Below are 14,477 nucleotides of genomic sequence, written 5' to 3' on the forward strand. Positions count from 1 at the left end.
CATTCCCTCAAAAATGAAAATATATGGTGAAAATTAAACTCACACTTATTTATGAGAAATTTTCACTGATCCATTGAAATGTAAGCTTTAGTAGTATACTGATCACATATGGCTTGATTTATTGCAATTTGCACATATATTATATTCATGAATATGCATCAAAAAAAAAAAAAAAAAAAAAATTCTTGATATTTGTCTCTATATGTATAACTACCATCAACCTCCTTATCAATTTCTTTAGTGGGACGCCTCTAAAATCTCCATATATACCCCTCTCTACTCCCTTCAATCCTACAAGAGTACTACCTCATTATCATCATCACTCAACCAAGTGCCATTAAAGCACTCATTTTTTATATATCCATATGGCTTTTCTTCTTTCTCTATTTTTGCTTTTCTTGTTCAATTCAAGAAGCAATGCTCAAGGTCCACCTTCACCTGGCTACTATCCTAGTTCGAGGGTACAATCTGTAGGATTTAACCAGGGTTTTAGGAACCTTTGGGGTCCTCAACATCAATCTTTAGACCAAAGTACCTTAACACTCTGGCTTGATAAAACAGGTCTTTACTACTTGTCTCTCTTGTGTTTTTTTTTTTTTTCCGTATACATTGACATTACACTGTATTACATTACCAGAAAATTGTTAATTTCTCATGTGATTTTTCAACGGGAATATTTATCGTGTTATCAATTAATGCTTATAACCATCGTTGTGCTAGCTTATGCGTGCACCCCAACTAATTTCACAAGGTATCTGCTACCTCCCACCAGCATAAATACCGAGTAAGTATCTATAATAAGAATTTTAGCAGAAGGAAAAAAAGAGTTGTTGTGGGGGGGGGGGGTGTTGTGTTTGGAAGGAAATCACCTAATATGTCTTGCCTCTGGTGAAATGCTTATCATAAACACATACTTATAATTACGATATAAATGACAAGACAATGTAAATTTCTTCGCACAATCAGCATATAGAACTTAAACTCTTTATCTAATTGTCTTTTCACATTCCTTTATTACACATTTGTTTTAATTTAAATGGGATCTCACATATTTCTATTTTTTTGGTTTTTGACCTTTTTATATATGTTTAAATACAGGAGGAAGTGGCTTTAAATCTCTGAAAAATTATCGTTCCGGTTATTTTGGGGCTTATATGAAGCTACATCCTGGTTACACTGCTGGAGTTATTACTTCTTTCTATGTGAGTATTAAATTTAATTAAATATATACCTGAAAAGACAATATTATACTTTTATTGATATATGTTGAGTTTTAATGTATTATCATCATTCTTTTTTTGTAGCTTTCAAACAATCAAGATTATCCAGGGAACCATGATGAAATTGATATTGAATTTCTTGGAACAACACCAAACAAGCCTTATACTTTACAAACAAATGTGTACATAAGAGGAAGCGGAGATGGACATATTGTTGGGAGAGAAATGAAATTTCACCTTTGGTTTGACCCAACAAAAGCTTATCACCATTATGCAATTCTTTGGGATCCCAATGAAATCATGTTAGTACTTTTTTCAATTTACTCATTGTCTATTCTTTGGTCATTTTCATGTTTCTTTATCATACTGTTTCTATCCACTTTAAGTCAATATCATCCATGCAAATATACATATACACACGCATAATTCACACTAATATGGATTTGATTCACATGGAAGATAGGGAAAGAGAGTCTTTTCAGTAATAAATTGTAGGTGCTAGCCACTTTATGGGACAAATTTTTTAAGAATAAATCGGAGTTGGAGCATCGTTGAAAAGTAACAACGTAATATTTTATGAACAGGATTATATTGTTATGAATTTTGAACCTAAACTGATAAAAAATAATCCAGGATATCTCAATGATTCTTGAAATCTATGACAATATTATGGATTTCGGATTCTAAAAATTTGCTATTTTTCAATGACTTTTGAATTTATGTCTATTTTTAATAACAAGTACGAAAATAACAATTTTTGAATTTTACCGTCTTCCATATGACAAGAAGTCCATAAAATTTTATAGTACCTCAAGCTCACTAAAAATTGCAAAATGTGCTTTGCTTTATAAATAACGATTTAACTTGTATAACAAGATTTTTTATCATAAAGGGCCTATCATTTGCTATTTTTTATATGTCACCAATCTCTGTTTGTCATACAAAATTACTTGTAATTAGTCTGTAAATATATAGCGTAATTTTTTTGTACACTAACATCGTGTCGTAATTAAACTCTAGAAATAACTGTATCACATTTTGGGATCAAGATAATTCTATATAAAGGCGAAATTCATGTTGTGTTGTCGACCACAAAATGTTTGGCATCTTAATCAATGAGGTTAGTTTAAAGATTGACAAGTAACTAGACACAGTATTGAGTAAAACCTACTAGCAAAAAAACAAGAATTATAGATATGTATCTACTCCTTTAGGTGACATAAAATATAAAGTATAGTTATGCTATTTTTGTCAAGATCCTTATGCTATTTTTGTCAAAATCATTCTCATTCATAAATAGTGTAAAGTAACCAACAAGACCTACTTTTATTTTTGTTTTTTCCTCTAACGTGTATTTGCTATTGTTTTCTTTGAATGTGACATGCAGATTTTTTGTCGATGATGTCCCAATTAGAAGATACCCTAGGAAAGATGATGCTACATTTCCACAAAGACCTATGTATGTGTATGGTTCAATTTGGGATGCATCATCTTGGGCAACAGAGAATGGAAGAATTAAGGCCGATTATCAATACCAACCATTCATTGGAAAATATAGTAGCAATTTCAAGCTCGCTGGTTGCACCGCTAACGAGAGCCCCTCGTGTCGCCGTTCACCTTCCAGCTCCCCGTCGGGGGGTGGAGGGCTGAGCCGCCAGCAGACTGAGGCCATGCTATGGGTGCAGAGGACCTATAAGGTGTATGATTATTGTCACGACCCCATGAGAGACCATACTCACACACCGGAGTGTTAGTATGGTTCGTGAAAAGAAAAAAAAAGTTAAGTCGCATTGATCGTGTGAAAAATTTACACTATCAGTGTATATAAAAAAACAAAAATCAAGAATAAAAAGTATTTTGTTTTGGAGTGGCTTGAGATGGTCCCACTTAATTGCCATGAATAGTTGCATAAAGTTATTGAAGCGTCCAAGTGTTCTCCAAGGAATGGATTGTGGTTTTTAACTTTTGTTTTCTTGAAATTTATATAAGTGCATTATACATGTTTCATTTATGTTTCATGGGGTAAAAAGGTCAAGAATATTCAAGAAAATTTGAAGTTGATGTTGGCCCATGTTCACCAGAATTGCCTTTCAATTGTATTTTATATTTGATCAAGTGTGCATTTTGTATCTTTATTTATGATTTGCAAAGAAGAATTATTATATGGTCAAAAATCAAATCTTTTGAGTGTTATCATCTTTGCCAGTTTCAATTTCTGAATGGTTTCTTCTCGTCCTAATTGATGGCAAAAGCATTGAAATTAGTTGAGCAACTTAAAATTAATAACTTGAGCCAAGAAAAAAACTTAATTAGTAGTTCCTATAGATCAGACACCTCTCCATTTTCCCCAAGTTCTAGCTTTGATTAGGAACACATAGCATAGGTTAAAATTAATGGCTAAGATTTAGTTAACTAAAGCAAGACCCTAAACATGATTTAAATAATTAATAACTTGTCCATAAATATATTAAAATCTTCTATGTCTTCCTAAAGATTTTTTTCAATCTCACAGTATCCCTTTTTCAATTGTATTTTTTTTTTCTTTGGATCTTTTTCTTTTCTTCCTCCTTTCTGTCTGAGTTAATCTTTTACTTGTATTTTTTCTTTGAATCGTTTTCTGGAAATTATGACTGAAATGGAGATTGAAAAAAAATCATAAAAAATCCTGTTTATGTGAGTACGGATACGGATCCTCTCAATGAAAATAGGAGGATGTTTAATACGCTTTATAACAATTTAAGATCATGAATCAATTCATTAGCACAGTAAAAGAAGAAAACAAAATTATGACCGTAAAGGAGATTTGAAAAAGATCTTTAGGACGAGAGAAAAGATTTTAATATATTTATGGACAAGTTATTAATTATCTAAATCATGGTTAAAGTCGGTGGCGGAACCACTATGCGGGATGTTCATCAGGCCCCCGGCGAAGAAAAATCTTTGTTTTATAAGGTTAAAATTATTTTTTATGTATATATAGTAGATGTTGAACCCCCTTAGGCTTCTTCGAATGTTTACTTTTTATATTTTGAACTCCCTCGGCGGAAATTAAACGGCTCCGCCATTGGTTAAGGTCTTACTTTAGTCAATTAAATCTTAGCCATTAATTCTAGCCTATGTCATGTGTCTTTAATCCAAGCTAGAACTTGGAAAAAATTAAGAGAAGAGAAATGGAGAGGACCCCGATCCGTTTACTATATACTACCTCCGTTCCCCTTTACTAGTCTTTTAGTACTTTATGTACCTATTTAATGACAATGGTATTATTGAAAGAAAATAATAAATCTCTCTTTTATTTATAAAAAAATATACAAGTAAAAAAAGAATCTTTTTAATATGAGGGTCTCGTAAAAGAGAACAGAGGGAATACTTCTTAAGAAATCAAAACTGATATCTTTTTTTGATTACTGGAAGTGAAATTAGATTAGGAAGTTGGAGTGTTTACCACTTAAATGCAGTCTTTTTTCTTCTTATGATTAATCTACCTTGATAGTTAAAATCCTTACCTTTTACTAATGCTATATTTCTAATGAGAAACTATGTACAAATGTCACGAGGAAGTTGTCGTATTCCTTTCTTCTCAATTTAGATGACATATTTTTCTTTTTAGTATGTTTCAAAAATGATGTCATACATGCTTATTTTTTTAAAAAAAAATTAATTTTAAATTTTTTATTTTATTCTTAAATTAATGCATGAGATAATTTATAGCTACACAATAACTATGATTTAACTTAGATAATTTTCTTTCTTAAATTCCGTGTAAATCAAATAATGCCACGTAAATTATGACGGACATTTTACATGCCCTAATTAAATTGAAGTGAGTGTCCTCTTTTTGACATTCCTTGGCCCTAGATTTAGTTGTCGACCATATGGTACATCTCAAATAGAAGGAAAGATCAGAATTTCCTCCTACCAAATACCTACATATTTTAAATACTGTTGCTTATGCCACCAACACACATGGGTCGTGCTTACCCAATAACTAGATAAGCGTGGGCAATTCGCATTGCCCTTCGTTTGGGGTGGTCTTTAAATTTTGCCCCTCATATTTGAAATCTTTAAATTTTGCCCTTCGCATAAACTCATAGGTTCCGGAGTTCGAACCCACGCGTGTGTCAAAATTTTAAAAAAAATTAAACAGGCAAGTTTAAATTTTCGCTATATTTGACGGCATACACTTGTGAAGGAATTACCAAAGTTATGCGGACCGGCATACTTATGCTTTATGGGAAGACTTGGCATAAGTATGCGGGTCCGCTATAACTTTGATAATTCATTCAAAAGTTTATGCGGATCACATTTTATAAGTTTGCCCCGTTAAAAGTATGCCCCAGGCATAACTTTGTGAAGGAATTACCAAAGTTATGCGGACCGTATACTTATGCCTTATGGGCGGACTTGACGTGGGTATGTCGGGTCCGGCATAACTTTGATAGTTCCTTCACAAAGTTATGCGGGTGTGTAAAAGTTTGCCCATTAAAGTATGCCCCCGCATGCTTTGTGAAGGAATTATCAAAGTTATACGGGACCCGAAGCATACTTATATGCCGTCTGCATAAGGCGTGAGTATCCGTTCGGCATAAAATGTGTAATTCATTAACAAAAGTATGCGGGTCCCGGCATGCCGCGACAAACCTTGTCTTGCGATTTTTTAATTTATGCTTGAGCGGGGGTTCGAACTCGAACCTCATTGTTTCGGCGCAAAAAGCTCAAAGTTGCAATGCGAAGGGCAAAAATTAAAGACCGACAATATGAAGGGGCATAATTTAAAGACCACAAATATGAGGGGCAAAATTTAAAGACCACCCCAAAAGAAGGGCACTCCGCGCAAAAAAATGGATAAGCGTAGCTCGTGTAGAGCACGGGCCCAATATTTTCTATCCTCGGATATTGCATTTTAATTTGTATTAATAGGATATTTTTGTGCCATAATTTTAAGTTTTGAATGAGAAAAAAAAAGTTAGGTTGTGACTCATTTTATAAAAATAGTTTGTGTGTCACAATATGATAGTAATTCCCAGCGGATCATCATAACTTCTGATGGATGAGCAAAAACTTGCCTTGCCAAAAGTCCTTGAGGATTGTCCGGACATTAGTACAAATTATGTCATAAATTTAAAAATGACTGATCACAATTATAATTTTAAAAAAAATGACTCACAAGTTTTGGTGGATCTCAGAATACGAATGGTTGGGCAAAAACTTGCCTCATATATGCAAGCAAAATTCCGGCGGATCGTCATAAGTTCTGATGGATTGGTAAACCGCTCCCTATAAGCCGGATTTTTATTATCAAATTTGTCTTTCATTAAACCAAATAACTATGAGTATTCAAATGTAATAAAGCACTTTTTTTTCAAAAATTATAAAGTTCAAGAAATGAATAATTTTATATTTCAAGATTCATTTATTGCAGCAAGATCGAAGGTAACAACACGATGTGGAAATTAAATTATGTAAAAACAGCGAACGAATGTTAAGAATTCCTTAATTTAGTTTTGATATATTTTGATAATAACCTGTTTCGAAAAGAATATTTGTCATGACACACAATTATTTGCTAGAACTCTTGAGATCCAACTTCATTTTATTAAGGTCAGAAGTGTAACACCTCGTACCTTTAATGAAAGTTTTGACCACGATCCTAGACTTAGAAAATCAGATAAAGAATGTGGGAATAGAGATTTTCCGTTCGGTTGTGATATGGTGGTTTACGCGCCATGAAACAAAGGTCGTATTCCAATTTACGCCCGCATGAACGGTGCCCGTGGCCGAAACCAAGAATTTCCGAACATTACGGAATTTGACATTTTGAGGTCATATGGTTAAATACGGACCGTATTTCACTTTACGGCCCGTATTTCAAAAGTGTTTGGAATTTGAGAAAATTCCTTGATGAAAGTTGTAGATCATTGAAATACCTTTCCACGGTATCTTACGGGGTCAAACGGACATCTGTGCAAAGAGTTATGGCCATTTTACCGAAGAGACGCGGTGCAGTCCATATCGCAAAATACGACTCGTATAGCAAGCATGACGACCAGAAACGAAAATACGGCCAGCACGTGTTGGACATAAATTGCATTTTCCCAGGACAGTATATATTCGTCCATACTAGTTCAAATCATTATTTTTCATTCCTTGAAGCCCTAGAATGACTTCCTACCCTCTTCCTTCATCAAGAACACCAAGGTAAGCCTATTCTAATTATTCCAACTCAATTCTAACACTTATCCTTATAATCTAAACAAGATATTATCATTCAAAAACTAGGGTTTTCAAGAAAAACCCATCCCAAGGTTTAAGCATTCAAGATTTTGGAAATCTCTTCAAAGCTCAAGTCTTTAATTCAAAGTTTGGAGCGACTAAGGTATGTAGAACTTCCATCCACGTGGGAATCTCTACGTTCTTCCCCGTACTCCGTTTCTTGATATCCATGAAGCTCAAACCCTAGGGCATTAAAACCAACATATTGGTAGCCCGTATTTATGTATTTATACACATGAACTTTGTATCTATATTCGTCATTGTATTCCTAATCTTCCATTATGGTTATTAGGAACCCTAGCTTAATCCATGAATCATGAATTCTTCCTCATGTGTCTCATTATGTTTATATGAAAACTTATGATTTTATGTAGCAAGTCACGTACGTGTTTTCAAGTCAATTATTTTATATAATTATGAACCGTTGTTATTACTCATGAATCAAGAACATGTTTGCAAGACTATGACAAGATATTTCATGAAACCATGTTACAAGTTATTTCTGAAATCATGATTACAAGTTATTTACAAGTTATTTCACGAAAATCATGGGCTTCTTAGCCAACTATATCATGTTCATGTTTTTGGGATTGCTTAGTTAACCTAAGCGCTCAGATAACCGAAACTACGTCGCCACCGTAGGATAAGGGGTTGTCGAGCGCAGGCAACACCTTCATTTTGGATCCTTACATGCTATTATTACTTAAATCTCTCATATCCCCGGCAAGGTGTCGAGTGTTCTCTGAGTAGGCCGCATACCGATCGTGTTGTCGGTTACACTATAGCATTCCCCACGTTACAAGAAGTTTTATATACATGTATTTTCATTGAATTACGTTTTCGTACTTTACTCACGTTTCGTTCATGTTCAAGTTACATGCGATTTCGCTTCATGTCCTATACCTACGTGGTGCCATGTTCTTCGTTTCACAGGTTTTACATACTAGTACTATTCACCATGTACTAACGTCCCTTTTGCTCGGGGCTCGCACTTCACGATGCGAGATACCGATTTTCGCAGCATACACACGCGCGTAGGATCACTTCGGGCTTATCGACTTATTGGTGAGCCCCACTCCTCGGGGTTCGAACACGTAGAGTCTATATTTAGTATACGATATGGTAGTTCTGTGGCCATGTCCTCGGTAGTTAGTATTCGTACATGCTTTAGAGGTTTTCATGACAGATATTAGTTACGAGCCGCTTATGCTTTCATGTTTGCGCACTATTACGTTTTCATGAAATTACATGCTATGAGACAATTTCAAGACTTTATTCCGCAAATTATATTTTCATGATTTATTTAAATTGCGTCGCATAGATATATTGTTTGATGCCCATGTTGACAAGCAAGCCATGAGGTTCGCTCGGACACATGCAAGCAAGGCCCGAGTGCCGTGTTACGCCCAGGCCATGGTTCGGGGCGTGACAAGAAGGAACACCCTGGTCATCGATACTAATTCGTTGTTAGTTTCAGACTATGTAATTCTGAATAGAAAAATTTATAATTATAACAAAGATGCAATTTATTAAGAAAAAAAATAATAATCATAATTTAATGTCAAAACAATTGAATCTAACAAACCTATGATCTAAAAAATGAAAATAAAAGCACTACGCGTCATTAGTACATGGAACGAACGATGAAACGGGAAGTTAAGTGCGTCGAAAATCAAAATTATTTCCCAGAGATTGTGTTTTTAGCTTGAACATACCCTTTGAGAAAAATAATTTTAAGAAAATAATTATTACTTTTTTGTATGATATAAATGATTATATATTTTGGACTAATCTAAAAATTAAAAATATCCATTAATATGACCAGGAGGAGGCAGCAATGTATACGTACAGCGAAAACAAATTTAAACTATGAACAGGTTCATAAATATGATTATATGAGCAATGGGAAAGTTAATTGGAAAAAGTTGTCGGCCATAGTCATAATAATAAATGACCCCGCTTGAAATCAATGCGGCTATATCAAAGGGCTAAAAAGTCAAGACGATTAAAAACTAATAAAACATGTACAACAATCAACGTATTTGGAGTAATTACCTAAATACCCTAAAAATTTATCCCTCTTCTATAATAGTATGAAGTATAAATATAAATATGGGCCGCAGTTGCTTTTGCTATTTCAAGTTCAATTCTTTCTTGGTTCCCTATTCATTTATTTTTCTTTTTAATATATGTGGACCTCATCTTTTAATTTCAGTTGACCATTGAGGGAGTTCACGATCGACGACGATCCTGGCATTCTATAAAGTACAAATTCAGTACTTCTGCAGAGTACTTCATATTTGTTAGGCATACATTTGCTGAGACTTTCACTGAGCCGACTAATTCAAATAGACAGACTTTACCATAAGGACCAAAGAGAGTAGATAGCATTTACTGACAATTTTTCGGCTTGCTCTTAAAACATAGTCACTAGTTTGGAGTTTCCACAAGTAAAATTTCAGGATATAGAGGGTGTTTGGCTAAGCTTATAAGCTGGTCAAACTAGCTTATAAGCAATTTTTAGCTTATCTACGCATTTGGTAAATATTAAAGGTGCTTATAAGTCAAGTGTTTATAAGCCAAAATAAGTCATAAGGCATAAGTTGATCACCCCCAACTTATAATATTTTAGTTTATAAGCACTTTTAGTTTGACCAATGATTTAACTATTCTATCCCTAATTATTTTATGTAATTCCTAAAATACCTTTTTTAAAAACAAAATCCGAACCCTCCCCATGATTTTACTCCTCCACCAGTGCTTCAAATCTATGACTTCTGTAACCTCTTCAACATTAGCAACTTTATTTGACAAATTCTTCTTGGTATTATTTGGGTGAGAAAGTTCTCTTTTACTTTGTTAATTTGCATATTACATAAAGCTATGTTACGATGTATTTTCTAACTCTTTTTTTTTTTTTTTTTTTTGGATCTCCAACTTGCTACCAATTCCCTTCTACCAACTGGACGTCAATGACTGCTGATTTGTAGGTTTTATAAAGTATGGAACTCAATCCTATTCCTCTACATTCTAGGGTATGTTGTTGTTGTTGTTGAATAATATTATCTAATCAATTTTGAACTAAACCTAAATTGAGACATAAATCATTTTGTATTTGAATCAAACAAATTTTTTTAATGAATTATTCGAGGAGGACAACTATCAATCCGGAAATTGAAATATTGTAATAATCATGTCTTATTAGTTTAAACAACTTCACGAGCATTTAAGTCATGTTAACACAAATATTGCTTATCAAAGACTTTTTTGCCAAACACTTCAACTGCTTATTATTAGTTTCAGTACTTTTATCCAAACACGTAATTGCTTATTTGTTAAATCGGTTTTAGCACGAAAATTAGAAAAGTGAATAAGCTAAGTCAAACGGGCTCATAATTCTAGAGTCTCGTAGGTTTTGAAATTCGGGGTCATACAAAGTTCGAAAAGTGGCTACTTGTGAATTCACATGTCCTACATAAAGGTTCCCCATTAAATCTTTAAAATTACAGATTATAAATCATGATTAACTACCTAAATATACCCCTAGCACCCAAAATGATAGAAAGGTGATAATTAGCATAGTTACTGCTTTGCAAGATCTAGCCATAGGTACTGAATGTAGAGCGAGTTATGAGATCTAAGTAAATTTATTGCTTTCAGCTAAAATTATTTATATATATATATATATGCAATAAGAAAAAATATATACATTATACTCATTTTGCAAAAGACTTCAGATTTTTGCATTCGCCCCTATTCAAAAAATCTAGAAAAATCTTGCATTTAGTGTGTGTTTGCTAGTGATAATTGGATAGAGCAACGTGTAGCCATAGAATTGTGAAAATGACCATTTGAAAATTCAACCCAAATCCAAATGCTGTGAATGGTACATTTCTGTTGTTAGTGCTGCTGTATTAAGGACCTTTATCCCTGAATAGGACTTTTTTTAAACTTTTCTGGAACAAATCAAAAGTGTACACTTTGCCGAATAACAAAGTTTTGGGCCCAAATTTGTATATGGATTTGGCAAAGCCCATCACTTTCATAAGTGTTCTTCTTTTATGATATTTTTCATTGCTCAAGTACACTTGCACCCTGTTCGTACGTTTGTCACTTGAGGGACAATTTGGAGGATTATCCTTCGCTGGGGTGGTCTTAAATTTTTGTCCCTCAAATTAGTGATCTTTAATTTTTGCCTTTCGCTAAAAAAAATTTGATTTCAGATTCGAACCCTCGGTCAATCAAAAGATATTTGGATTCGTAAGGCAGAGTGCGAAAATTTCTTCTTTTCTTTACTGAACTGGGTTTCGAACCCAGAACCTCGAGGTATTAGGCGAAGGACAAAAATTAAAGACCACCCCAAATGAGGACAATCCGTGCAAAAAAAAGTCACATGAGGTTGAGGGGCATGATTTTTTGAATCATATGAACTGAATTCAATGGACCGATTTAAATTAAATATTTTTGCGATATTTGTAAAGAATTACGTATTTTTCAAAGGCAATTTTCGTTTATAAAAAATAAAGTCAATCATCATTTAATAAGACTGAATGAACAAAATTCACAAATAGTCACTTCAACACTGAAAAATAGCCATTATGATGAAACTTTGAATTCTACAGGTAAAACTCCAATGTCATGAAGCTTCAAACTTCACAGGTTATTATGGAATTTCACCTTTGGGATTTGAAACTACATGACAGTGTCTATTTTGAAAGATGGAACCGAAAAATAGCAAATAATCGCTAATTTTACGATTTATTCATGCAAAAGAAGTCGGTACCATTTCTGCAGAATCATATAAACTGAATTCAATGAACAATGGATTTAGTTAAATATCTTTGCAATATTTGTAAAGAATTAAGTCTCTATTCAAAGGCAACTTTCGTTTATATAAAGTAAAATTAATTATCAGAGAATGAGATTGAATGACTAAAATTCACAAATAACCACTTTTCTAAACTGAAAAATAGCCATTGTCATGAAAATTTGAATTCTACATGCGAAACTCCTGTCATGAAGCTTCAAACTTCACAGATTGTTATGGAATTTCACCTTTGGAATTTGAAACTCCATGATAATGTCTATTTTGAAAGTTGAAATCGAAAAGAAAAAAAAAACGCTATTTTTCCGATTTATTTATGCAAAGGAAGTCGGTACAATTTCTGCAGCCAAATTAAAAGGTTGAACTACAAAAAGATGAAGAATAGGTTATGGTTTTGCTTGTTTCTTTGTTAGGCTAATTTACGATTTTCTAATATTTGAGAAAACATTATTTTGTTGTTGATTAAGCTAATTTACGCCTACTAAACATAAAATGAAGCTAATTTGCACCTAGTAAACATAAAATGAAGATAATGCGTGCCTACTAAACATGCAATTAAGCTAATTCGCCCCTATTAAAAAGATTACCTATAGTTGATATTTATAATAGCAAATTCTCTAGGGTAACTTGATTTAGCTGTGACCATCAAGGGATGTGGCGCAATGGATGAGATTGTTCCTCCCTTAATTGGATGTCTCGGGTTTGAGCTCTGGGTATGAGAAAATCCTAGATAGGGAGCGCTTCCCTCGAATGGGCCCTACGTGATGTGAAGTGAAATAAACGGGTTTCAATGAGGACACCAGACACCGGATGGGAAACCAAACAAACAAAAAAAAAACTTGATTTAGTTGTATTACATTTTATGCATTATATTTACTGAAAATAAAAAATAGTTTAAAATGAAAAGCACAACTAAATTAAAGCAATATTTTGAAAAGATGTTTTGTGATAGGTCTATAATAGTACAAACCCTTCCAATTCAACTATGAAACGTGGGTCGTAATTAAAACACCGAAAGGATGTGTTCTTTTCATTCCATTGTCATTAATACAATAACATAAATATGCATTAAACGATCTATTACATTCAATCTCTTTCGTTTGGTTCTATTTTCTTTTTATTTCTTTCCACTGCCAATCAAATTAACAGAAAGGAACAAAAGCCCATCACTATTAAAACATTGTCGTTAAGTTTCTGAACTTTTTTATTTTTAAAGCTCATTTGGTTTAATGGGACAAGTGGCAAAAACACCTTCTACTGAAGTTGCCATTTTATGTCACGTAGCAGAAAAACATGTATGCATAGCATTTTTTTTTTTTTAAAAAAAAAAAAAAAATTATGAATATATTCTATAGCGTGATACCTATTGAAAATGATATAGAGTAAATCTATGTCTATATATAATATAAAGCTAGGCATAGACAAAGTGATGTGGCATTTTTCTATGGCCAAGAAACATAATTATCTTTTTTCTCCTTTTTTTTTTTGACATTTTATTCATTTTTCCTACTTATGTACTATGTTTATAAAAATAAAAATAAAAATAAAAAACTCAATAGTCATCTCTTTTAAGTCTTAAAATTTTGTTAGATGTTCCACGTTGAACTCTTCATAACATTTTTTTTTTTTGTCGCTCTTTGTCTAATTTTATTGATAACAAATCTATATATTTAATTCTCTTAAAATGTTACATGTGTTATGTTAAGAAACTGAAAAGTCATTTCTTACCTCTATTAATTTTATTAAAAGTGTTGGTTAAATGTATTCAACTGTTACAAATTAATATACATATATGAGATAACATGCCGATCCAAAGCCAGATTGAATCATGCTATTGGAGGCAATATCACTCTTCTCTGGCAGATTTTTAAGATAATTTGAAACAAGTTTACAACATTTTCGGAAAATCAAATGAACGTTGAGTTAATACAGTTAGTTGCAAGCTTGTACAATGACATGATTAGTTTGAGAATTTGTGTGTTTATATCGTTAGTTGTCAGGTATTTTGATTCTCGATATTTTTTTGTTAAAAGTAACTTGTCATATTAAATTTCATTTAGAAGGTTATAGATATTAGGTCGTATGTTTGGGATTTCAGTTATTTGTACAGTCAATTATCAAGCAAAGTGTATCTTTTTATCTTGATATTTTTTTTATAA

General features: G+C 32.9%; 1 protein-coding gene across 1 annotated transcript; it reads left to right on the forward strand.

The window, feature by feature from the left end:
* Positions 1 to 281: 281 nt before the first annotated feature.
* Positions 282 to 3,413, forward strand: LOC132065362 (xyloglucan endotransglucosylase/hydrolase protein 31-like). Its single transcript, XM_059458717.1, has 4 exons — positions 282 to 561; positions 1,099 to 1,202; positions 1,305 to 1,522; positions 2,608 to 3,413. The coding sequence occupies exons 1-4, from the start codon at positions 366 to 368 to the stop codon at positions 2,972 to 2,974; spliced, it is 885 nt and encodes a 294-aa protein (XP_059314700.1). The 5' UTR covers positions 282 to 365; the 3' UTR covers positions 2,975 to 3,413.
* Positions 3,414 to 14,477: the final 11,064 nt, after the last annotated feature.

The sequence above is a fragment of the Lycium ferocissimum genome, chromosome 7, assembly GCF_029784015.1.
Source record: "Lycium ferocissimum isolate CSIRO_LF1 chromosome 7, AGI_CSIRO_Lferr_CH_V1, whole genome shotgun sequence".
NCBI lineage: Eukaryota > Viridiplantae > Streptophyta > Magnoliopsida > Solanales > Solanaceae > Lycium > Lycium ferocissimum.